General features: G+C 55.0%; 3 protein-coding genes across 9 annotated transcripts; all 3 read left to right on the forward strand.

The window, feature by feature from the left end:
- Nucleotides 1-1,929: 1,929 nt before the first annotated feature.
- LOC129629566 (glutathione S-transferase theta-1) lies at nt 1,930-9,624 on the forward strand. Of its 7 annotated transcripts, none has more exons than XM_055549642.1 (6): nt 1,930-2,125; nt 2,761-2,807; nt 4,358-4,445; nt 5,584-5,734; nt 8,810-8,986; nt 9,170-9,624. In XM_055549642.1, exons 5-6 carry the CDS (start codon nt 8,813-8,815, stop codon nt 9,362-9,364), a joined length of 369 nt encoding a protein of 122 aa, XP_055405617.1. In that variant the 5' UTR covers nt 1,930-2,125; nt 2,761-2,807; nt 4,358-4,445; nt 5,584-5,734; nt 8,810-8,812; the 3' UTR covers nt 9,365-9,624. The 7 variants fall into 7 exon arrangements, with proteins under 7 accessions (XP_055405617.1, XP_055405614.1, XP_055405618.1 ...); XM_055549639.1 differs by having other exon boundaries at nt 4,387-4,445; XM_055549643.1 differs by lacking the exon at nt 2,761-2,807 and having other exon boundaries at nt 1,930-2,163.
- A 2,158-nt stretch (nt 9,625-11,782) lies between these two features.
- LOC129629978 (glutathione S-transferase theta-3-like) lies at nt 11,783-16,115 on the forward strand. The gene is made up of 5 exons (XM_055550217.1): nt 11,783-11,894; nt 12,793-12,880; nt 13,368-13,518; nt 15,447-15,623; nt 15,924-16,115. Exons 1-5 carry the CDS (start codon nt 11,783-11,785, stop codon nt 16,113-16,115), a joined length of 720 nt encoding a protein of 239 aa, XP_055406192.1.
- Nucleotides 16,116-17,261: 1,146 nt separating this feature from the next.
- LOC129630046 (D-dopachrome decarboxylase) lies at nt 17,262-19,969 on the forward strand. The gene is made up of 3 exons (XM_055550322.1): nt 17,262-17,455; nt 17,810-17,985; nt 19,744-19,969. Exons 1-3 carry the CDS (start codon nt 17,348-17,350, stop codon nt 19,814-19,816), a joined length of 357 nt encoding a protein of 118 aa, XP_055406297.1. The 5' UTR covers nt 17,262-17,347; the 3' UTR covers nt 19,817-19,969.
- The last annotated feature ends 2,101 nt before the right edge of the window (nt 19,970-22,070 follow it).

Below are 22,070 nucleotides of genomic sequence, written 5' to 3' on the forward strand. Positions count from 1 at the left end.
CACATACAGATCTCACCCACTCCAGTACTCTTGCCTGGAAAATCCCATGCATGGAGGAGCCTGGTGGGCTGCAGTCCATGGGGTCTCGAAGAGTGGGACACGACTGAACGACTTCACTTTCACTTTTCACTTTCATGCATTGGAGAAGGAAATGGCAACCCACTCCAGAGCTCTTGCCTGGAAAATCCCATGGACGGAGGGGCCTGGTGGGCTGCCGTCTATGGGGTCGCACAGAGTCGGACGCGTGTGAAGCAACTTGGCAGCAGCAGCATACAGATCTCAAATCAACAACCTAACTTACACCTGGAGGAAGTAGAACAAGAAAGGCAAACTAAACCTATAGCCAACAGGAGAAAAGAAACAATAAAGATCTGAGTGGAGACAGAGGATAGAGGAGATCAGCGGATCAAAACAATTGGATTTTTGAAAAGGCTACTGTTCTCCGCAAGACCCTGGATCAAACCTCACTCAAGCATTCAGGTTGTGCTTTTCTCAGTAGACAGTTCCCATTTTTTTGCTGTTCCTGGTGAGAATCATTAAGAACTGCTCAGCAAGTCGCACGTGTACCACGCAGGCCTGTTAGCTACAGTCGCCACGCTGCACGTTAGAGCTCCATAACCTAAGCGTCTTGGGTGCGCAAAGCTGCCTACTCTCTCACCAGTGTGCTGCCATCCCCCTCTCGCCCCAGCCCCTGGTAACCACCGTTCTAATCCCCGCTTGTAAGAGTCCCACCTTTTAAGATTCCACACAAGTAAGATCAGGCAGTATTTGTCTTTTGGTGTCTGACATTTCACTTAGCATAATAACCTCCAGGTCCATGCATGTTGTTGCAAATGACAAGATTTCCTTTCTTAAAGCTGAATACAAGAGTCCTCAATACGTGTGTGCTCAGTCACTCAGTCACGTCTGACTCTGTGCGACCCCATGGACTGCAGCCCACCAGACTCCTCTGTCCGCGGGGATTCTCCAGGCAGGAATACTGGAGCGGGTTGCCATTTTCCTTCTCCACCTCAATACACGTCTGTGAATAATCTCCAGATTTTCTCGATCCACTCACCCCTTAACCGATGCTTAGGTTGTTACCCTATCTTGGCTGCAGTGAACATGGGGTTGGAGATGTCTGTCTGTCTCTTGGAGATCCTGTTTTCATTTTCTTTGGATATATGCCCAGAAAGCTGGATCTTTCCCATCATTTTCAAAGATGGAGGAACAGAGGCCCAGAGGAGGAAGAAACACACTCAGGGAATGAGATGGACGCACTGTGCTGGGGGCAGGAAGACCTGCTGTCAAACTCCAGGGGTGCGCTGGGGCAAGGGAGTGAGCGCTGAGGCTGGTCATATCAGTCCTGAGTGTTCACTGGAAGGACTGATGCTGAAGCTGAAACTCCAATACTTTGGCCACCTGATGCAAAGAGCTGACTCCTTGGAAAAGACCCTGATGCTGGGAAAGATTGAGGGCAGGAGGAGAAGGGGACGACAGGGGATGAGATGGTTGGATGGCATCACTGACTTGATGGACATGAGTTTGAGCAAGCTCCAGGAGTTGGTGATGGACAGGGAGGCCTGGCATGCTGCAGTCCATGGGGTCACAAAGAGTCGGACACGACTGAGCAACCGAACTGAGCTTGCTTCTTGATGGCGCCGGATCTCTGCAGCTTGGGGCCAAGATCGTGGATGCTGGAGTCAGACTTTCTGGACCCGAGATCCCTCTGGGCCTCGATTTCTTCATCCCTAAAGCAGGAACTTCTGACGCACGCCGCAGCCGGCTTGAGTCTTGGCGAAGTTCTGCTCTGTAAGACGAACCTGGGCGTGACCGGCCCGCCTCCCCGAGGGGGACCTTCCGGAGCCCCCGCCCCGCAGGCCCTCCGGGCGCAGGCGATTGGACCCGAGCGTGCGGCCCGAGCGCCTATGGGGAGCAGCGCGTGGGGGGCGGGCCGAACGCCGCTAGTCGGTCGCGGCCCGGGGCCCTCTGAGTCCCGTGTCCCCTGCGTGGCGAGGCCGGTCCGCCCCCGCCATGGGCCTGGAGCTCTACCTGGACCTGCTGTCCCAACCCTGCCGCGCCATCTACATCTTCGCCAAGAAGAACCGCATCCCCTTCGAGCTGCGCACCGTGGACCTGCGCAAAGGTGGACGCCCTGCCTGCCGGGGTTTGGGGGACCAAGAGGTGGGGATGGGGAGGGGAGGTCAGGGGAGCCCCTCCCCGAGCCTCACCCGTCCTGCGGCCAGCCACCAGGAAGATCGGAGATTTGGGGATCCCCAGACTTGGCTGGGTCCCTGGAATGGACGACGAGGAGTGGGGGGCTCAGTCGAAGCAGAGTAAAAGAGAGGGGTGGGGGGCACATGAGGAATGCAGGAACCTGGCGAACAGGGGCTACCACCAGGCATGGGGACCGGGACTGGGTGAAGAGACAGGGGCAGGAGGAAAGGAATTTAGGCGGCTGCTTGGGGGAGGGGCAGAGCAAGTCCCTCCACTGTGGCCCCAGCTGCTGATGCTCTGGCCCCGGCCGCCCTGGGTCCCCTCCCCCCTCCCCTCCCCCACCCCGCTCGCCCCCTTACCGCCCCCCTCCCCCGCTTCCTTCCTCCTCCTGCTTTGCCTGCGCGCCTACCGTATCCACTGTCTCACTAGTTCTCAGAAGGCGGCACCCTGCGTTGGGATGCGGAGAGCAGGAGGGGGACTGCGGGGGGTGGGCGGGCGGGGGGGGGGGGAGGGGGCGGGCGTTGATGAGCCCTGCACGCTGAGGGTTTGTTCTTTCTCTGGCAGATCCCCAGAGTCCCAAGGGCACAGCTGGCATGCCAGGGCAGCTGAGGGTAGGGACGGCAATGCTCCCGTGTTGCTAGTGCGGGGCCGGGGAGCGTGTGGGGGGTGCACAGAACAAGTCAGGCAACTCTGCAGGGCTGAGCCTTCCACGCAGCGCCCCCAGCTTGGCGAGGCTCGCCTGCCGTTCTGCCTTTGTGCCAGCCTGTCCCGAGGCCTGAATCGCCATCTCGTCCAGCCTCCTTGGGGGACTAGCCCCCAGGCTTGCCCAGCAGTCACCTCTGCTGAGTGTGGGGTAGGGGCGAGGGAGTGGGCACAAAGGGGCGTCCCAGCCAGGCTGTCCCACAGAGGGTACTGTAGGAGGTGTGTTTCGCCAGGAGAGGAGGGGAGGGTCCTGGTGAAGGGACAGTCTGGAGGGTGGGGGGAAAGGGAGGAGAGAGGCTGGAGAGGTGAGGCCGTGGGGGACAGTGGATGGCTTTGAGCAGCTTTGCCTGCTCCTGGGGTGCTGGGGAGCCCCTGAAAGCTGTTGAGCAGGGGCAGCAGTGATGACCCGTGCGCCCCAGAAGTTTCTCTCTGGCTGCATCTGAAGGGGCAGAAAACACTCCCGTGAGCTCAAGCAGAGGTCAGGGTCCCAGGAGACTCTGGGCTGCACCTTTCCACAGAGCTTCAGTGGGACCCTAAGAATAGGGCCAGCTCTGTCCCTGGTGCCCAGGGCGGAGTAAGCAAGGGGACACAGAGGGTCCAGGGGAAGTTGGCTGCAAGTAAGTGGACACCCCCTCATAGCTCAGTTGGTAAAGAATCCGCCTACAATGCAGGAGAGCCCGGTTCGATTCCTGGGTCAGGAAGATCCCCTGGAGAAGAGATAGGCTACGAACTTCAGTATTCTTGGACTTCCCTGGTGGCTCAGCTCATAAAGAATCCGCCTGCAATGCAGGAGACCTGGGTTTGAACCCTGGGTTGGGAAGATCCCTTGGAGAAGGGAAGCGCTACCCACTCCAGTATTCTGGCCTGGAGAATTCCATGGACTGTGTAGTCCATGGGGTCACAAAGAGTTGGACACGACTAAACGACTTTCACTTTCATTTTTCAAGTGGACGCTAGGAAGAGGCCACTTGTCTGTGTTTGGGGGTCTATCCTTAGGGTCCACAGGGAAAGTGGCATTGAAGGAAGCCAGAGTCCACTCAGGGGACCAGTCTCCCAGTCCCCGCAGCTGCGACACCCCCAGACCCCATGTGGGAGCCAGAGATGCTGGCGATGGTGAAAAGGCAGAGGGTGGGAGTCTGTGGGCCCGGGCAAGGACAGGCCCTGCCCTGGATGGAGCTCCTTAAGCTCTGTTTTAGGGGGGCTCCTAGTGGGGGAGGTTATGCCCACAGGAACTAGGCAAGGGGTGTCAAGCTCTCTTTTGTACCAGCTGGCAGAACCTCCCACTTCTCCCACAGTAACCCCCGCCAGCCTCTCCCACACCAAGAGCGGCTGGGGGCTGGAGAAGAGCCATGAAATTGTGGTTGGGGCCTTTTGAGGGGGGTGGGTACAACAGGTGGGCACAGCCAGGCAGGGAGGGGCATTTTCCTCCCCACCACCCACCACGCTGGGCTCTCTGCAGGCCAGCACCTCAGTGATGCCTTTGCCCAGGTGAACCCCCTGCAGAAGGTGCCAGTCTTGAAGGACGGGGACTTCATCTTGACCGAGAGGTAACTGGGACCCCAGGGTTGCTGGCAGACCCCGCTGGAACCATCTCGCCTCTCCGAGGTGAAGGGCCCTCAGTCCAATATCCTGCAGAGAGTCAGGGCTGGACCCCTAGATCCTGCCTGCCCACGGTTTCAGTTCACGGGATGATTGGAAAAGTAAGCATCTTACCAGTCATGTGGTGGTTGGTGAGGGGGGTCCCCAGGCCAAACTTGTACTGAGGTCTCCTGGTGGTCCCATCTCTGGACTGCCCTTCCCTGGGAGGACCACCAGACCCATGGACGTTTGCCATACAGCAGGGACCCTTGTCTTCCTCAGAACTCCCTTGCTGGGAACAAAAGGAGAAGAAAAAAAAAGTGAACTGTTTAGCTTGGTGTGGAAGCAGGATTCCCAGTACGGAGCTTGGGCTAGGGGCAGATACAGAGGTTTTCTGCCCCTTTGGCTGGGGTGCCCAGCCCCTGGGGTACCCGAAGGCCTTCCTGAAGGCCTTCCCAGTGGCCCCAAATTCCCACATTCCCTGTCCTTCCGGGTCGGCCCTGCCATCCCAACACCAAGTCAGCCCGGCTAACCCAGGGCAGGAGGGGGGCTGCAGGAGCCTTGTCTGTCCCGCTGGTCCAAGATCCCAAAGCTTCCACACCATCCTGTGTTTCCAGCAGGATGCTTTAGGGAGGACAGAGGGACGACAGAGAACAAACGATGAAGGGTTGGCAGGAAAGCCTTTTTGAAGCGTCAGGCCTCCTGGGGGTCTGAATGTGGGATGAGAGTGGATGCAGGCTGGAAAGAGTTGGAAGCAGCTGAGCTTCTGCAGGGCTCCGCTTTGGTGCTGACTCCTTCAGGAAGCTCTCTCTGGTCCTCCCGTCAGAAACTGTGCTCCGAACTCTTGGCAGGACTCGCCATGGAATTTAAGCCCGGTGATAGAAGGAGCTTGCCTGTTAGCCTCAGGGAGACTCTCAGCTCAGCCTCCAAAGCCTGTGTGCCCTGAGCAAGTCCCATCCTTGTTCTAAAGCCTGGCTTCCTTGTCTGGAAACGGAGAAAATAGCTTGGTGTGTGGTCAGGAAGATTCAGGAAGGGACTCTGTATCAAGCCGCGGCTCAGTGGGCCCCCCGCCCCCTGCCCTCCAACACGTCCTCCCCTCGCCCACAGCGTGGCCATCCTGCTCTACCTGGCCCGCAAGTATAAGGTCCCCGACCACTGGTACCCTCAGGACCTGCAGGCCTGTGCCCGTGTGGACGAGTACCTGGCCTGGCAGCACACAGCCCTGCGGAGAAACTGCCTCCGAGCCCTGTGGCATAAGGTGAGGTGCTCTCCCCGGGGAGGGGGGACGGTGCGGCATCGCCCACCAGGGCGCGGGCAACCTTACATTCTTCCTTTCGGTGTAAGTAGCTTCTGTTGACCCGGCTTTGACTCCCCAGTTCTTTCTTCTGTTTGCCCAAGCTGCTGTTAAGCCTGTCTAATACATTCTTTGTATTTGAAATATGTGTTTTTTCAGTTCTAGAGATTCCATGTGGTTCTTTTTTAGAGTTTCCATTTCTCTGGTGAAATTCACCATCCACTCACCCACTTGGTCTCTCTTTTCTTCTAAATTCTTTAACGTATTGATTCTTATAATAGTTACTTTAAAGTTTTTGTTAGCTAATTTCAGCCCCTGGATTTTCTGTGGGTTTGTTTCTATTGGTTGTCTTTTACCATCTTGATTATGGGTCACATTTTCCTCTTTTTTTTTTCTTTTATATTTTGGCCACACCAGGCAGCTTACGGGATCTCAGTTCCCTGGCCAGGGATTGAACCTGGGCCACATCAGTGACATCGAATCCTAACCACTAGGTCACCAGGGAACACCCACATTTTCCTCTTTCTTTACATGTCTTATAATGTAAAGACATTACATTATAATTTCTTACTTTCTTCTTTCTTCTTAATTCTGATAATTTCTTACTGTGTGCTACATATTTTATAAAGGAGAGTAGACACTGGATGCGCATTAAATCCTGACCCAGGGCTTGCTCTTTCTTCTGTCAAGCATCCTTGGTGGGAGGTTCGTCTCTTCCAGCTAGTCAGGATTGGGGCTGGAATGCAGCTTCAGTTACAGTTCCGTTCATCTCTGGTTTCAGAAACGTCTTGAGGGTGGAATCAGGTTGCTCATTTTCCTCCAGCAAGGATTTGGAATCTAAGCACCAACTGCAACCAAGAGTTGGCTCTGCTTCTCAGCCCTGCCCTAAGTCCCCCATGTGGCTGCTCCGTCAGAAAACTCCCAGACAGATGGCAGGCTTGCACCCCGACCTGCTTGGACCCCAGGGATGAACGTGGCTTACCTTGGGAGGGTTCATGCCCTCTGGAATTTAGCTCATTTTGTCCAGTGCTGCCCAAAAGTAAAGAGTGAGACACATATGTAGTTGAAAATTTTCCAGTAGCCATAATTAAAAAGTAAAAAGAAACAGTTGAATGTATTTTACTTAACCCAATATACTCAGAGTATCAGTGGTATGATTTTGGCTAATAAACACATGAAAATATATTCAGTATCACTAATCCTTAGGAAAATGCAGATTAAAACTATAACGAGGGGACCTCCCTGAGGTCCAGTGGTTAAGACTTTGCCATCCAATGCAGGGGGTGAGTGCAGGTTCGATCTCTGGTTGGGGCACTAAGATCCCGTATGGCTTGCGGCCAAAAAACCAAAACACAAAACAGAAGCAGTATTGTAATAAATTCAGTAAAGATTCTTTTTTAAATGACTATAATGAAATACCACTTCATCCCTACTGGGATGGCTGTTACAGAGAGATAGATAGGTCAAGGATTGCTTGCTCAGTTGTGTCTGACTCTTTGTGACCCCATGGACTGTAGCCCACCAGGCTCCTCCATCCATGGGATTCTCCAGGCTGGAGTAGGTTGCCATTCCCTCCTCCTTCCTGACTCAGGGTTGAACCTGTATATCTTGCATCTCTTGGATTAGCAGGTGGATTCTTTTACCACTGCACCACGTGGGAAGCCCAGATAGATAGGTAGATAAGCAAAATAATAAGTGTTAGTGAGAATAACAAGAAATCGAAACTGCCGTGTGCTGTTGATGGGAATGGTAAGGGGAATAGCTCCTGTGGACAACGCATGGTGGTTCCTCAAAAAAATTAAAAATACAATTGCCGTATGACCCAGCAGTTCCACTTCTGGGTGTATACCCCAAATAACTGAAAGCGGGATCTCAAAGGGATGTTTGTACCCACGCTCACAGCAAGCATTACTCACAATAGCCAGAATGCGGTGGCTACAGCGGTGTGCATCCCGTGGACGCCTGAGCGCCCCTCAGGGCTTCCGCCCATGATTTCTGCCAGGAGCTTTACTCTTTGCGGTCTCATGTTTAAGTCTTCAGTTCGTTTTGAGTTTATCTTTATGGGTTAGGGAATGCTCTAATTTCATTTGTCCTCATGTAGCTGCCCAGTCCTCTCTGCACCACTGATGGAAGAGACTGTCTTTTCTCCCTTGTATGTTCTCGTGTCCTTTGTTGTGGATTACTTGGCTGGAAGCGTGTGGGTTTATTTCTGGGCTCGCTGTCCTTTCCATTGATCCGTGTCTGTCTCCTGGTGTGTATTTTACACTCACGGCATATTTCGTCTAAGACCAGTCATATTTTAAGAGCTCGGGAACCTCTTGTGGCTGGTGGTTTCCGTATCAGACAGGCAGGTTTAGACTTTTTTCTTTCCTACTTTTTGTTCTTTCTTTTATTTTTCCTTTTTCTTTTAAAGTTCTGTATTCTTTGATGACTTTAAAAAAAAAAAAAAACAAGGTTATTTTCTCTCTAGCGTCATCATGGCGGGTGTTCGTGACGTTCCGTATTCTTCTCAGAGGCGCACGCCTCCTTTCTCAAAGTGTATCTTTAATTCTGGGTCACCAGTTTCATTGTTGTGTTTTCTATCATTTTTGATATATATAAGAAAAGAAACATTAGGGGACAAAAATCAACAGACCTCTTTGCTGCCCGTGTCCCTTCCTGAAGTCTGCCCCCACTGCCTGCCCCCTGACATCTGGTTCAAGTCCTTTCAGTTCATGATCTTCTACATATTACATTTATGTGTAGCCCAAAAACAATGCTTTGCTTTGAGCGCTTACAATTTTATATAAACGCCCGCAGATCATCATGCAATGTGCATTTTTCCACAATGCTGCGGGTGGATCTAATGCATTTTTTTCTAACTACTCTATAGCATTTCCAGACATGAATAAATCAGAATTACCCTCTGATGGTCTTTTATAGTTAAAGACCTTATATTTATATTTAAGGACCTTTTACATTTAAAGTCTCAGGTGCTGCCCTGGAGGTCAGGTAGGAATGCCGGCCCCTAAGCCCCCACTCTGCCTGCCCACCCATCAGGTGATGCTCCCTGTTTTCCTGGGTGAGCCGGTCTCTCCTGAGATGCTGGCGACCACGCTGGCAGAGTTGGATATGGCCCTGCAGGTGCTTGAGGGCAAGTTCCTCCAGGACAAAGCCTTTCTTACCGGGCCCCACATCTCTCTGGCTGACCTGGTAGCCATCACGGAGCTGATGCACGTGAGTGCTGTGGGTGGTGGTGGGGGGATGAGGCAGGGGGGTCCTGGGTGGTGCTGAAGTCCTGCTCACACCATGCCCCTGGCTGTGGGACCCTGTGGAGAAACCTTCTGGAGTTCCATGGCCTCCAAACCAGGTTGGTGTTGCGATACGTGGTCACCCATCCCATCCCCTCTCTCCCTACAGCCCGTGGGTGCCGGCTGCCAAGTCTTCAAAGGCCGACCCAAGCTGGCCGCATGGCGCCAGCGCGTGGAGGCGGCGGTGGGGGAGGTCCTCTTCCAGGAGGCCCATGAGGTCATCCTGAAGGCCAAGGACTCTCAGCCTGCAGACTCCACCTTAAAGCAGAAGATGCTGCCCAAAGTGCTGGCCATGATCCAGTGAGCCAGGAAGCTTCGCCTCTGCTCTGCCCTTGGCAGTTCGCAAAGCAACTTCATTTCCATTGTCCCTTGGGAGGCAGACCCGGAGAGCAGGAATGGCTTGCCTGCCTTGCCTGCCTGAGTCCTCTGCTCCCGGGGCCAGGTTCCCACCCATCTGTCCTGGGGCTGCAAAGCCACAAAGAGCACACCCAGACCTTGTCTCCTTTCATCTGCGTTTTCTTTCCAGTCTGGGAAATAAACCTGGGCTCAGCCTGAGCCTTTGCTTATAACTCTGAGGTGTGATTTATTTGACTTTCCATCTGTCCTGGTTGTTGGTTTTGGCCTCTCTTTGAAAGACAGCTGGCTTCGTAGGCCTGGTGGATTAGCTTTCCCCAGACTAGTTGTCCTGGGTAAAATTAACAAGCGCCCTGTCCTGCACTGGTTCTTCGACAAGGACGGCAGAGGCAGCAGGTCTCCACGTGTGTTGGCTGCAGAGCCTGGGCCAGTCATCCTTTCAGCACCAAGCACTGGGAATCACGAGTCCTGCACCCACCCTGAGGGGGCGGTGGGGAGGAGACATCAAACAGCAGCTCCCCCGGTCAGGACTCGGTCAAGTGGGGCCTGAATTGCCACACCTCAGAGTTGCAGAACCTGAACAGGAACGGAATGCTCAGATTGCATTTTAGAATAACATTCTGACTGGTGGTGGGGGTTGGACTGGAGGGTGGCCAGGGAGGAAGCAGGGAGATTGGATATCGCAGTAGTCCGGCCAAAGGTGAGTTATGGAGGAGGGCAGTCCCCTGGAGGGGGTGGAGAACATGGCCCCATCCAACCTGGAGAAAGTTCTCTCCTGAAGGGATAGGTCTTTCTTAAACTGGGAGCCAGGAAGGCTAAGCTATTCTCAAGGTTTTTTCTTTTTTCCCCCAGTTGGGCTTTCTCTGAATCTTGGGTTTGGGAATAGGTTGTTTTTTTTTTTTTTTAATTATTTAGTTATTTATTTGGCTGCCCTAGGTCTTAGTAGGTCTGCAATACAGGAGAGGTGGGCTCAATCCCTGGGTAAGGAAGATCCGCTGGAGGAGGAAATGGCAACCCACTCCAGTATTCTTGTCAGGAAAATCCCATGGACAGAGGAGCCTCTCAGGCTGCAGTCCATGGGGGTCTCAAAAAGTCAGACACAGGCACTCACAAGTCTTAATTGCAGCTCGTAAGATCTTTAGCTGTGGTATGTGGGATCTAGTTCTGTGATCAGGTATCCAACCTGGGTGCCCTGCCTTGAGAGCAAAGAGTCTTAGCCACTGGACCACCAGGGAAATCCCTGGAAGTGAAGTGAAGTGAAAGTCACTCAGTTGCGTCCGACTCTTTGCCACCCCATGGACTAGCCCATGGAATTTTCCTGGCGAGAATACTGGAGTGGGTAGCCTTTGCCTTCTCCAGGGGATCTTCCCAATCCAGGGATTGAACCCAGGTCTCCTGCATTGCAGGCAGATTCTTTACCAGCTGAGCCACAAGGGAAGCCTAAGAATACTGGAGTGGGTAGCCTATCCCTTTTCTGGGGGACCTTCCCAACCCAGGATTGAACGGGGGTCTCCTGCATTGCAGGCAGACTCTTTACCAACTGAGCTATCAGGGAAGCCTGAAGTCCCTGGGGACACGGCTTTTTTCATCTGGGAGACTTGCTTAGAGCATGAAGGCATCACAGCCAAAGACCTCAGGAGCACCAGGCTTGAGGTTGGAAAGGTTTGGCCCTACAAAGGAAGTGGGAAGATTCTGGGCCCACCCGCAAACCTCATAGATCCGTCTCACGAGGCTTCTGTTTTGCAGGAGGGAGGCGGAGATTAGCCGGGAGCGTAAAGAAGCTTGGTGAGGGGCGGCTTCCTGAGGCGGTGACCTGGTCTTTGCTGGACGCAGAGGACCACACGGCCTCCCCCGCCTCCACCCTGGGCCGTGGGCCCCTGGGAGGCTGTGGCATCTTTTACTTCTCCTCTGTTTGTGTTCCTGGGGACTCTGAAGTCCCTCCTCTTTCAGACCCCTCTCTGAGGTGGGAGGTGGCCTGGGCTAACCCTTTGACCCTAAATTCACTGAGGGTCTGCGCTGGAAGCGCCCTTGATCTCATTCCCCCAGTACCCCTCCCATCCCGTTCCATTTGATGCAGATTAGACACTGATGTCCAGGTGAGGGGACTGACCCGGCGGAGAGACACAGAGTCCGTCTCCCTGAACCCTGCCGGGCAGGAAAGGGAGCCCAGCTCAGAACCCCGCAGAGGGAAGGCGGGAGAGCGAGGCCGCCGCTGATTGGCCCAAAGTTCTCCGGCGCCGTCCAATGGGCGGGGAGGGTGTGGCCGGGCGGGTACCAGGAGCTGCGCACATCCCTCTGCTGGGTGACCGGTGGAACTCGCCCGCCGCCGTTTCTGTCGTGGGTCCTGCCCGCTGTTCCCGCCCCCGCCATGGGCCTGGAGCTCTATCTGGACCTGCTGTCCCAGCCCTGCCGCGCCGTCTACATCTTCGCCAAGAAGAACAGCATCCCCTTTGAGCTGCGCTCCGTGGACCTGCTCAAAGGTGGGCAGGACAAGCAAGGAGGCCCGGGGTCTGGGTGTCCTGCGGCCCCCCCGAGTCGGGCGGCCGGTGCAGACAGACTCCCGTTGGAAACCGTGGCTTCGGCCATCGGTTGTGTATTGTCCGTCTTACCTTTACTTAGTGAATACCAACCGTTCTTCACACCCAGGTTAAGGGGCAACAGAGCAGGTAGACAGCAGTGCGGGGAGCGGCTGGGGTTGGGGCGGGGCGAAGTGGAGGAAAGTGGAGAGACGGCTCTCCAAACCAAGGCTCAACTCGGAGAAAACAGTGACGCGGCCTCCTGGTTCCCAGCAGAGGCAACCCCCATGTGACTGCCCAGAAGATTGTTTACCTGTATCTGGCCTCCGCTTTACTCCTACCTGTGCCCGCCTAGGTCGGGAAGGAGTCTGGAAGGTTTGGCACAGGAAGGAAAGAGGAGCGACCTGCGGGAGGCTGAGTGGCTGAGTAGGTCAGGCGTTGCTGGTGAGAGTGAGGTTTGCTGAGGCCTGGGAACAGGTGTGTGGACAGGTCACCCAGTTAGCACAGAGAGGGGAGGCTCTGCAGGGGACAGGCCTAGAGCCCAGGGAAGGGGCTAGAGGGTCTGATGCAGGGATGGAGTTGACTGGGGCACAGGGGGTTACAGCTGCAGAAACTCACCCTCCGCCCAAGCCCAAGTTGAGATGCTCCTTGGCCCATGTCCAGAGCAGGTGGACACGGGAACAGGACCCTCTGGTGGGCTCAGGGGATGTCACCCCCTGACCGGCAGAGTGGCCTCCTCTTCCCTGATGCCCCATCAGGACAGGGACCCTAGAAAGTTGGTGGCTGGCTGTTGGGGTGGGAGTGGACAGAGACCTTAGAGGCCTCGCAGTTCTCCCCACCTGCCTCACTGGTCACTCCACAGGCCAGAACCACAGCGATGACTTTGTCCAGGTGAACCCCCTGAAGAAGGTGCCAGCCCTGAAAGATGGGGATTTCACCTTGGCTGAGAGGTAACGGGCCCCTGGGCCGCACCTGTCGGCCATCTTTGTGTCCACCGTTGATGGCTTGGCTCATGGCTTGCGTGTCCCAAGTCCCTGTTCTGGCCCAAGGGGCGGAGAGTGGCTTGAAGTGGGCAGAGGTGCCCAGGGCTGGAAGGGGCACCTGGTCACATTCCTGGCACTGCGTGTGCTCCGGAGATGGCGGGGAATGGTACTGGAGTCCTCTGAAGCCCCACGACACTTCGTTTTTCCCTCGGTGCCCTTAGTTGAGATGCTAGATGGCCCAGTGTAGAGCTGTATGGCCCTGGCTGCCACCTGACCTCTCTGGGCCTCGCATTACTGTTTGTGTACCACAACCAGGCAGACGCTGAGATGCTCCACCCACAGGACCTGGGGAAAGATGTGTGCGGTCAGGGCCTGGCCTCACCCAGGGCCTGGTCCCTGTGGAATGGCTGAAGAGTGACTGGGGCATGTCCCCCGCACCCCCCATGCCCCCCAGTGTGGCCATCCTGCTGTATCTGGCCCGCAAGTACGAGGCCCCTGACCACTGGTACCCCCAGGACCTGCAGGCCCGAGCCCGTGTGGACGAGTACCTGTCGTGGCAGCACACAGCCCTCCGGATGAGCTGCACCCGGGCCATGTGGCAGAAGGTGAGCCCCGGGGCAGGGAGACCTCCCGGGATGATCAAGGGGCCAGGCTCTCTGTCAAAACTGAGAACACTAAATCCTAGAATGCCAGAGATGCTCCAGGGCAACGGACTTGTTTCCCAGAGCGGAAACTGAGGCACACAGCCTGGGAACGACCACCCCAAGGTGTCTTATCAAAAACACATTTATTTGCTTAGTTGTTTTCGGCTCCGCTAGATCTTCCTTGCTGGGAGCAGACTCTGGAGCACACGGGCTCCAGGACTCGTGGCTTGTGGGCCCCGGCTCGCAGGCTGAAGGGCCCCAAGGCACGTGGAGCCTTCGGGGACCGGGGATGGAAGCCGTGTCCTCCCCTGCACTGACAGGTGGACACTAAACCACTGAGCCACCAGGAAAGCCTGCCCCCATCAGGTCTTGATTCCCGAGTTGCTGGAAATGAACCCTCTGCTTTCCTGCACATGTCACACTGCCCAGGAATGTTGCCTCTTGTGGGGGAAAAGCATCAAGCCCTCACTTTGCCACACACATACTTTTCAGATGGAGAGATGTTAAGTGAAAAGCCTCAAAGTAGGAAGAAATGAGATATTTCACTAAATGTTGATCTAATTTCTGGGTATGCAAAGATTGATAAGCCTAATAACAGTGAGAGACATAAAGACAAGGCTCATCAATTTTATGTGGTGAAATCTGTAGAAGAAGGAAAAAAAAAAAGAGAGAATTAAAGCCAGCAAAAATACACTGGGAAAAATCTTGGCAAAGATATGTTAGAAAGAAGTAACATTCTTGATATTTAAGATGTTCTTAGAAGCCCATCAGACAAAGACACAGGAGAAAAACGGGCAAAGGAAACCAGCAGAGATGTAGCTGAAGGACAGAGAGAAAGGGTCAGTAAATGGATGAAATGTGCATTAAAGGAGCATGCAGATACCATTTTTGCTTATCAAATGTGCAGAGGCCTTTGACATGAACCCTGAGCCGTGATCCGTGCCCCGTACCCAGCAGTCATCCTGTGTGTGACAGGGACTGAGCACTGTGCCTGGACCCTCAGCAGTGCACTGAGGACGTGCAGTCCTAGCACCGCACCGCCAGGGAGTTCCATCTTGGGGCCCATTAGGCCCAAGAAAGTTTCCATAGCTTTAAAAGCCATGGGCTTCCCTGTTGGCTCAGTGGTAAAGAATCTGCCAGCCAGTGCAGGAGACTCAGGTTCAATCCCTGGGTCGGGAAGATCCCCTGGAGGAGGAAAGGGGAACCACTCTTATAATCTTGCCTGGGAAATCCCATGGACAGAGGAACCTGGCCTACAGAGAGCCTACAGCCCATGGGGTCCTAAAAGACTTAGGGACTCAACAATGACAATAAAAGCTGTGGAGGGGGAGGGAGCCTGGTGCCGAATGGAGAGAAGCTGAGGAGAGCGCGTGTAGACCATTGCTACTGAGTGTGGTCCATGGGCCGGGAGCAAGATGGTCATCTGGGAGTTTGGCAATGCAGAGGCTGACCGCACCCAGGTGCACTGGTTAGGACCATACACCTGAAGCACATCCTAGAGGGATCTGCAGGCCCATTCCCACAGATTCCCATCTCAGAGGCCTGGGGGGGTGGGGGGTGGTGGGAGAGTGGGAGAGGATGGCTGCTGCTCAGCGTTGAGACCTTTGTGGGGAGGGGGCAGTAGGGAGCCATGGAAGGCTTTATGCAGGGAGAAGCTACAGGCAGACTGGGATTGCAGAGGGATCCCCTGGCTGCCTGATGTGAGGACCCAGGGAGAGGTGGAGGTTGGCCATGCATGAGTCAGCGATGAGGCCTGGGCTGGTGGTGGCCGTGGGTGGGAAGGGGTGGACAGGAGTGAGGAGAAATGCACAGGATGGCCGGTCAACAGGACGAGAGCTGGAACCAAGCCGGGCCCTAGGCAGACGCTGAGCCCTCTCTCTGCCTGCCAGATGATGTTCCCCATATTCCTGGGCCAACGCGTGCCCCCTGAGACACTGGCGAACACTCTGGCCGAGCTGGACAGGTGCCTGCAACTGCTTGAGGACAAGTTCCTGAAGGACCAGGACTTCCTGGCCGGGCCCCACATCTCAGTGGCGGACTTGGTGGCCATCACAGAGCTGATGCATGTGAGTGCTGTGGGGCAGGGGGGCTGCTGAGCAGTGGGGTACCCCAGGAGGGAGCCTGTGCACCAGCTCACATCGCCCTTTCTGGCTGGGGGTAGAGGGGGGCCCTGGGTGGGTCACGTCCCCTCTGAGCCTCAGGAAAAACGGGCCTAAAAACCCTCAGCCTGCAGGGATATTGAGCAGTTTCACCGTGTTTCCTCTAGTGGCAGAGGAGGGAAAATCCACCCAGGGGATCCCCAGGCCAGGGGCGGCCTCCTGCTTCCCTGGGCACCTCCCCGCTCCAGTTGGCTCCCTCTCCCACAGCCTGTCAGCGCCGGTTGTGACATCTTCAGAAGCCGGCCTAAGCTGGCCGCGTGGCGCCAGCGCGTGGAAGCTGCGGTGGGGGAGGACCTCTTCCGAGAGGCCCATGCGGTCCTCATGAAGGCCAAGGACCTGCCTCCAGCAGACACTGCCGTGAAGGAGAGGCTGAAGCCCTTAGCGCAGCTGTTCTTGTAGTGAGTCCCGGCCAGCCTGCCACGGCACTCTAAGAAGTGGTGCTCCCTCCCCTCGGCTGTGGGCCAAAACACGGCTCCCCGCTCAGAGTCCAGGCCACAGTGCTCTCCAAACGCCAGTCCTGCATGACTTCCTCCTCTGCCCACTAACTTCACCCTTACCCCTTGCACGCTGACTTCCATGTGAACTCTGGAAAGAGCTCTAGTAAACACAAAAGTGACCCTGGCCCTCTCTTGTTTGAAAATTTCCCCTGGTTTCTGCCCTGAGGCTAAAGGACAAAGGATGAGTCCTTTAATACGCCCACTTACATAAAATTTTAGATATGTAGTTGGAATCGTTCATATGCACCCACATAATTTCAACGACCTTCGTTATTTACAATTCTAACAACTTTCCAACGCTGATGAAAGTACCACGTTTGGCCACATCAACAGACATCCACGTATTCAATAACAGCTTTTGTTTCACCTATAAGAAATACAGCGCCCCGTAAACATTGCTGGTAATTCGACCTGGGCTTTGGCTGGCTATCACCACCCCCTGGTGGGCGATCCTTCACCGTGAGGCCAGGTTGCCACAGGCACAAGAAGCCACAAGGGTGTTTTTGTCCGTGGGTACCAGGCAGGGATGCAGTGAACCCGAGGGTCTCTGCCCAGCTCCACTCAAGCCCCCAGGCGTCACCAGGTCTGATCAAAAGAAGAGCATTTTAGCACGTCGAACATGAGTTGCCCGACGCAGAGACAACTCATTCAAAAATTTTTTAATACTCCGAGACGATGTAGCATTGTTAGCGTGGAGCCTGGGGATGGCCCCTCCGGGTGTGTGTGTTTGGGCGTCTTCAGACCTCCAACTAAATATTAGCCAAGAAGCGCTGTAAAGCCACAGGGGACAGGAAACCGCGGCCAGCAGGGCTGGAGCGGGGCGCGGGCGGGGCCTGGTGTGTGGGCGGGGCCTGGCGCGCCAATACCTCGCTGGGGGCGGGGTCACACGGAGGGGGCCGGGCTACCACACTTCCGGAAATCAGCGCCAGCCCTCCCGGCGGCTCTCTGCTGAGACCCGGGGGAATGTAGCCCAGACAGCCAATCAGGGGGCGCTGCGTTTCTGTCCAGCCAATGAGGAGAGCAGGTTTCCGTGGCGCCCCGCCCCCGCTCTCCGTCGCCCGACCCTCAAGAACATAGACCCGGACCCCTCACCTCCTTTCTTCCCGGCAACCGTACGCACCCTTCCCGCTAAACATGCCGTTCGTTGAGCTGGACACGAGCTTGCCCGCCGGCCGCGTGCCCGCGGGGCTGGAGAAGCGGCTCTGCGCGGCCACTGCCGCCATCCTGAGCAAGCCTGAGGACGTGAGCCTGGGCCGGGGAGCACGGGGCGGGGAGAAGGCTGGCGGACCGGGGTCGGGCTCTGCGACCCCGCTTCCCTAGCGTGACCCCGACTCTTCCACGCCCGCCCGCCCGCCGCCAAGTCCGACCACCCGCACTCCAGGGCCCTGCGGCCCCGTCCGCAACACGTGCTCCGTGTCGGCTTGGCCAGCCGTGACCCCGAAGTGACCTCCAAGGACCCCGACCCGTGCCCCCAGCCCTGACCCCCGTGGAGCCCGCGCGTCTGCACCCCCGCGCTTCCTCACCCCGCGCTGCCCAGGTCCTCAGCACGATCCCCGCGTAACGCCGGCTTCAGGCTAAACTCCCGTCTCCCCGCAGCGCGTGAACGTGACGGTGCGGTCCGGCCTGGCCATGGTGGTGAACGGCTCGGCGGAGCCCAGCGCCCAGCTGCTCGTCTCCTCCATCGGTGTGGTGGGGACGGCCGAGGAGAACCGCGGCCACAGCGCGCGCTTCTTCGAGTTCCTCACCAAGGAGCTGGACCTGGCCGAGGACCGGTGCGTAGAGGGGCAGGGAGAGGACCCTCTTGGGACTGCTGTGCCACTGGGGGCCGGGATCCCACGTCAGGCCCCTCCTAAGTTTGGGGGAAAAATTAATTCCTCACCCTGGACAAGAAGGATCTGGTGCCGCTTGGCCCCTTGACCCCATGGGCCGGTGGACGGCCCACCTTGACAGTGGTGGTGGAATTGAATGAATTCCTGGCTCTGCAGTGGTTCCTGTGACACCTGGGCAAGATATGGCCTCTTGGACCTCAGTGTTTCCATCTGTGAAATGGGAAGGCTCCCCTTTAACCACTCCTGGGGGCACTGCATGGGATGGCACTGTACTGTACCTGCCTTGGCACCTGGCAGGGCAGGATGTTGCTACCCCGACAGAACCAAAGCCACTTATCATCTGCCCTCAGGTTTTTCCATATGTTAGGGAAACAGGAGTAATCTTCTAGAACTTCTCTAAGCTGGACAGGAGGAATTCGGGGTATGTCCTGAGGCTGTGACCTTTGGGTTCCATGCAGCTGGGGGAGTCCATACAAACCTGGAAGTAAACCGTGTCTGGTTTGTAACCTTCTCTTCTGTGAATAGAGAGGCATGGATTAAATGGTTCCCAGGAAGCCCTCTGTGATTGTTGTTCAGTCACTCAGTTGCGTCCAGCTCTTTGCAACTCCATGGACTGCAGCACACCAGGTTTCCTGGTCCTTCACCGTCTCCTGGAGCTGGCTCAAACTCATGTCCATTGAGTTGGTGATACCATCCAGTCATCTAGTCTTCTGTCATCCCCTTCTGCCTTCAATCTTTCCCAGCATTAGGGTCTTTTCTATTGAGTCAGCTTCTAATAAGAAGGCCCCATGGCTCCCAAACCTGGATTCCGTGGCAAGGTCATGGTTTCTTCTTGGGTGAAAAATATTCCTGAGCTGAGTCTATGCCTATGAGGAACTAACTGCATAAGAATCTTGAAAGAACCTTTCAGAATGGAGCCTTTGTTGGCCCAGAAAGAGTGGGTGAAGAATGGTCACTTCTGGGGCTGCTTAGACCTGGTCCTTAATCTGGGAAGCCATAAGAATTCTAACAATGATAAGTAATCTGTAATCTACCTCATACCAGAGATTTGATAGGTAATTCACATGCATGACCCCATTTGATCCTTAGAAGTTTTGTGCCTCTGTCTATACCTCCCATGTGAACATGCCATCCCATTATGAGGACATCTCATCCCACAATGGAGATAGCTCCATTATGCCCATTTACAGATGGGACGACTGAGGTTGTCACATATACCTCCTTGGCCCTAGGCTATCCCAAGTATCCTGTTTCTGCACAAGGAACTTCCTGTCACTTCTGGGAGAGGAGCTCATTCACTCACTCCACAGATATGTGGGGATGAGGGGAGGGAGGTGGTTATGCCTGGACTCCTTGAGCCAGGCTTTGCAAAAACGGGCTGGGATACTGCACATGTATGTTCCTGGGAGCCTGCAGTTTGGAAGAGAGAAGGCTCCCCTGTGAACCCACATACAGTGACCACAGAGGCTGCCTGTCTGTCCTGGGTGGGTGATGATGGTGTACCATTCCACCCCTGACATGCCCACTCCCCTGTCTGGGTTTCGGGGAGAGTGTTCGTGGGGTGAGACAGGCTTGCAAAATGCCTGGTGGGGCTAAGGCAGGCTCCTTGGAGCCCACAGTGGGTATGTCTGGCTGGGGGGGTGTTGGAATGTAAGGTGTTAGCCAAGGAGCTGATGACATCTTTTTCTCCATCTCCTGAAGGATAATGATCCGCTTTTTCCCCTTGGAGCGCTGGCAGATTGGCAAGAAGGGGACAGTCATGACCTTTTTATGATTGGCATGTAGGGCATCCAGGGCCTCTGAGCTGACAGCCCTTCCAGAGAGGCCTCCTGGCAGTGAGGGCCTGGTGGACACCAGCTTCTGGCACCTCCGTGTGGTTCTCCTCCCCATCCTCACAACAAATAAATGAAGAGAGCTTTGTCTCAAACCTGACTTCTCTACTTCCCTTTACCACCACTCCCCCCACACCCCCTGGCATTCTGGGTCGCTCTGGACAGCAGGTTGGTTTATGAGGTGGGGGCCTTAAGGGAACCTGGGAGGCGGGATGTTCCTGTCCTCAGGGCTGTGTCTCATGTCTTACATTTGGCTGCTGGAATCTGAGGGTGGAGGGCTTCTTGGAGGCGCTCCTCTTCATGCCCCTGTTCAGGCTGGTGGGGAGCGGCAGGCAACTGGTCCAGCCTGGGCCTTTCTGCAGAGTCTGCTGACCCGACATTCCTGTCCTCGGCCTGGGCTTCAGGGCCCTTCCCTGGGCATTGCCAGACTCCCTTTGTCTCCTGTGAGTCTTGCTGAGAATTCTCTGTAGCTGTGTGCCTTGTAAGATCCACATGCCAAATGGCAAACCCAGAAATGCAGCCTCTGCTTCTGGAAACGGAATGAATAGAATCTTGTTACTGCCCCCGCCCCTGCCCCCAATCTAAAGCCCATATCATGCTTTTTTGCATTTCAGAGGACGCAGGGGTGGGGGGGAAGGTGTGGCATGGAAGTCTCCTTTTCAGCTTTCTTCTAGATGCAGAGTTTACATCTCTGGGCAATACCTTCCCTGCCCCGTTAAAGCTTAGATCATTCTTGTGCACCAATGAAATACCAAACTGGTTTGCAGTCTGCCTGGTTAATAAGTTTCCTAAGGAATGTGCCTGAGCCTACTGTGTTTACCTGACCACCGCTGTCATTCAGTGGCTCAGTTGTGTCCAACTCTTTGCGACTGCAGCATGCCAGGCTTTTCTGTCCTTCACCATCTCCTGGAGCTTGCTCACACTCAAGTCCACTGAGTCAGTGATGCCATCCAACCATCTGGTCCCCTGTCATCTCCTTCTCTTCCTGCCTATAATCTTTCCCAGTACCAGGGTCTTTTCTAATGAGTCAGCTCTTCTCATCAGGTGGCCAAAGTACTGGAGCTTCAGTTTCAGCAGCAGTCCTTCCCAGTGAATATTCAGGGTTGACTTCCTTTAGGATTGACTGCTTTGATCTCCTTGTGGTCCAAGGGACTCTCAAGAGTCTTCTTCAGCACCACAATTTAAAAGCATCAATTCTTCAGCCCTCAGCCTTCTTTATGGTCTAACTCTCACATCCATACATGACTACTAGAAAAACCATAGCTTTGACCACTACTGAGAACTTGTTAAAAGCTACAGCTTGGAGGTCCTACCCCTGGCTCCATGTCCCAGCTGTCTCTGCACTCATTCCTTCCGCCAGCATGGATGTCCTGCTTCCCAAAGGGGCTCAGGGAATGTTTGTGGGTTGGATGTAAATGAGTGGTTGAAGCACTCAAGGAGGAATTCAGGCCTAACCTTTCCAGGACCACAAGGTAACAGCATCCAGTCTGGTCTCCCTGTCATCAGTCTCATCCCCATCAGTGAGTGAGGGTATCTGTTTGCAGTGAGGACTGGCCCCTCCCCACATGCGGGCATCATGGCCCCCATTCTGCCCCTTGGTAACACCGCGCTACATGAGACTCCTGCATGGCCTGCACTGTTTCTCAGCTCAAACCTTTGCCACACAGCTCCCTGCTGCTTGGACCACCCTCCCCATCTTTTTTCAACTTCAGAACATCTTTCGTGATAAAACTCAGGGGTGAGAGCTGCATCCAAGGTTGCAAGTTACCTCTGAAACTTTGAAACCAACTGTTTATGGTCTGTTTAAACCCTCCCACCACCACCACCACCTCCCATCCGATTATACCCAAAATTAAGGTTGGTGACTCAGTTATTTTTCCTGGCATATCAATAAAGCTTTATTGTACTTAACTGTCTATGAGTTCTTCACCATGATTTTACTAAAGTCAAAGAGAAAGCCATAACATTCGTCCTTTAAATCATTATTGCTGGACTCAAGCCTCTATGAATGTCAACCAGTGTGAAGCCCCTTCCTAAAACACGTAGCTCCCAAGACCGTTGCCCTCTGGTCCCAGGCCGCGGAAACCCTTCAGATCTGCTTGTATGTTGTGGAAATGGATCCTTTGTCTCTTTAATTTGTTGTTATTCTCTCCCATTCTGAGGGCTGTCTTTTTACCTTGCTTATCCTTTCCTTTG

This window comes from Bubalus kerabau, chromosome 16 (assembly GCF_029407905.1).
Source record: "Bubalus kerabau isolate K-KA32 ecotype Philippines breed swamp buffalo chromosome 16, PCC_UOA_SB_1v2, whole genome shotgun sequence".
Taxonomy (NCBI): domain Eukaryota; kingdom Metazoa; phylum Chordata; class Mammalia; order Artiodactyla; family Bovidae; genus Bubalus; species Bubalus kerabau.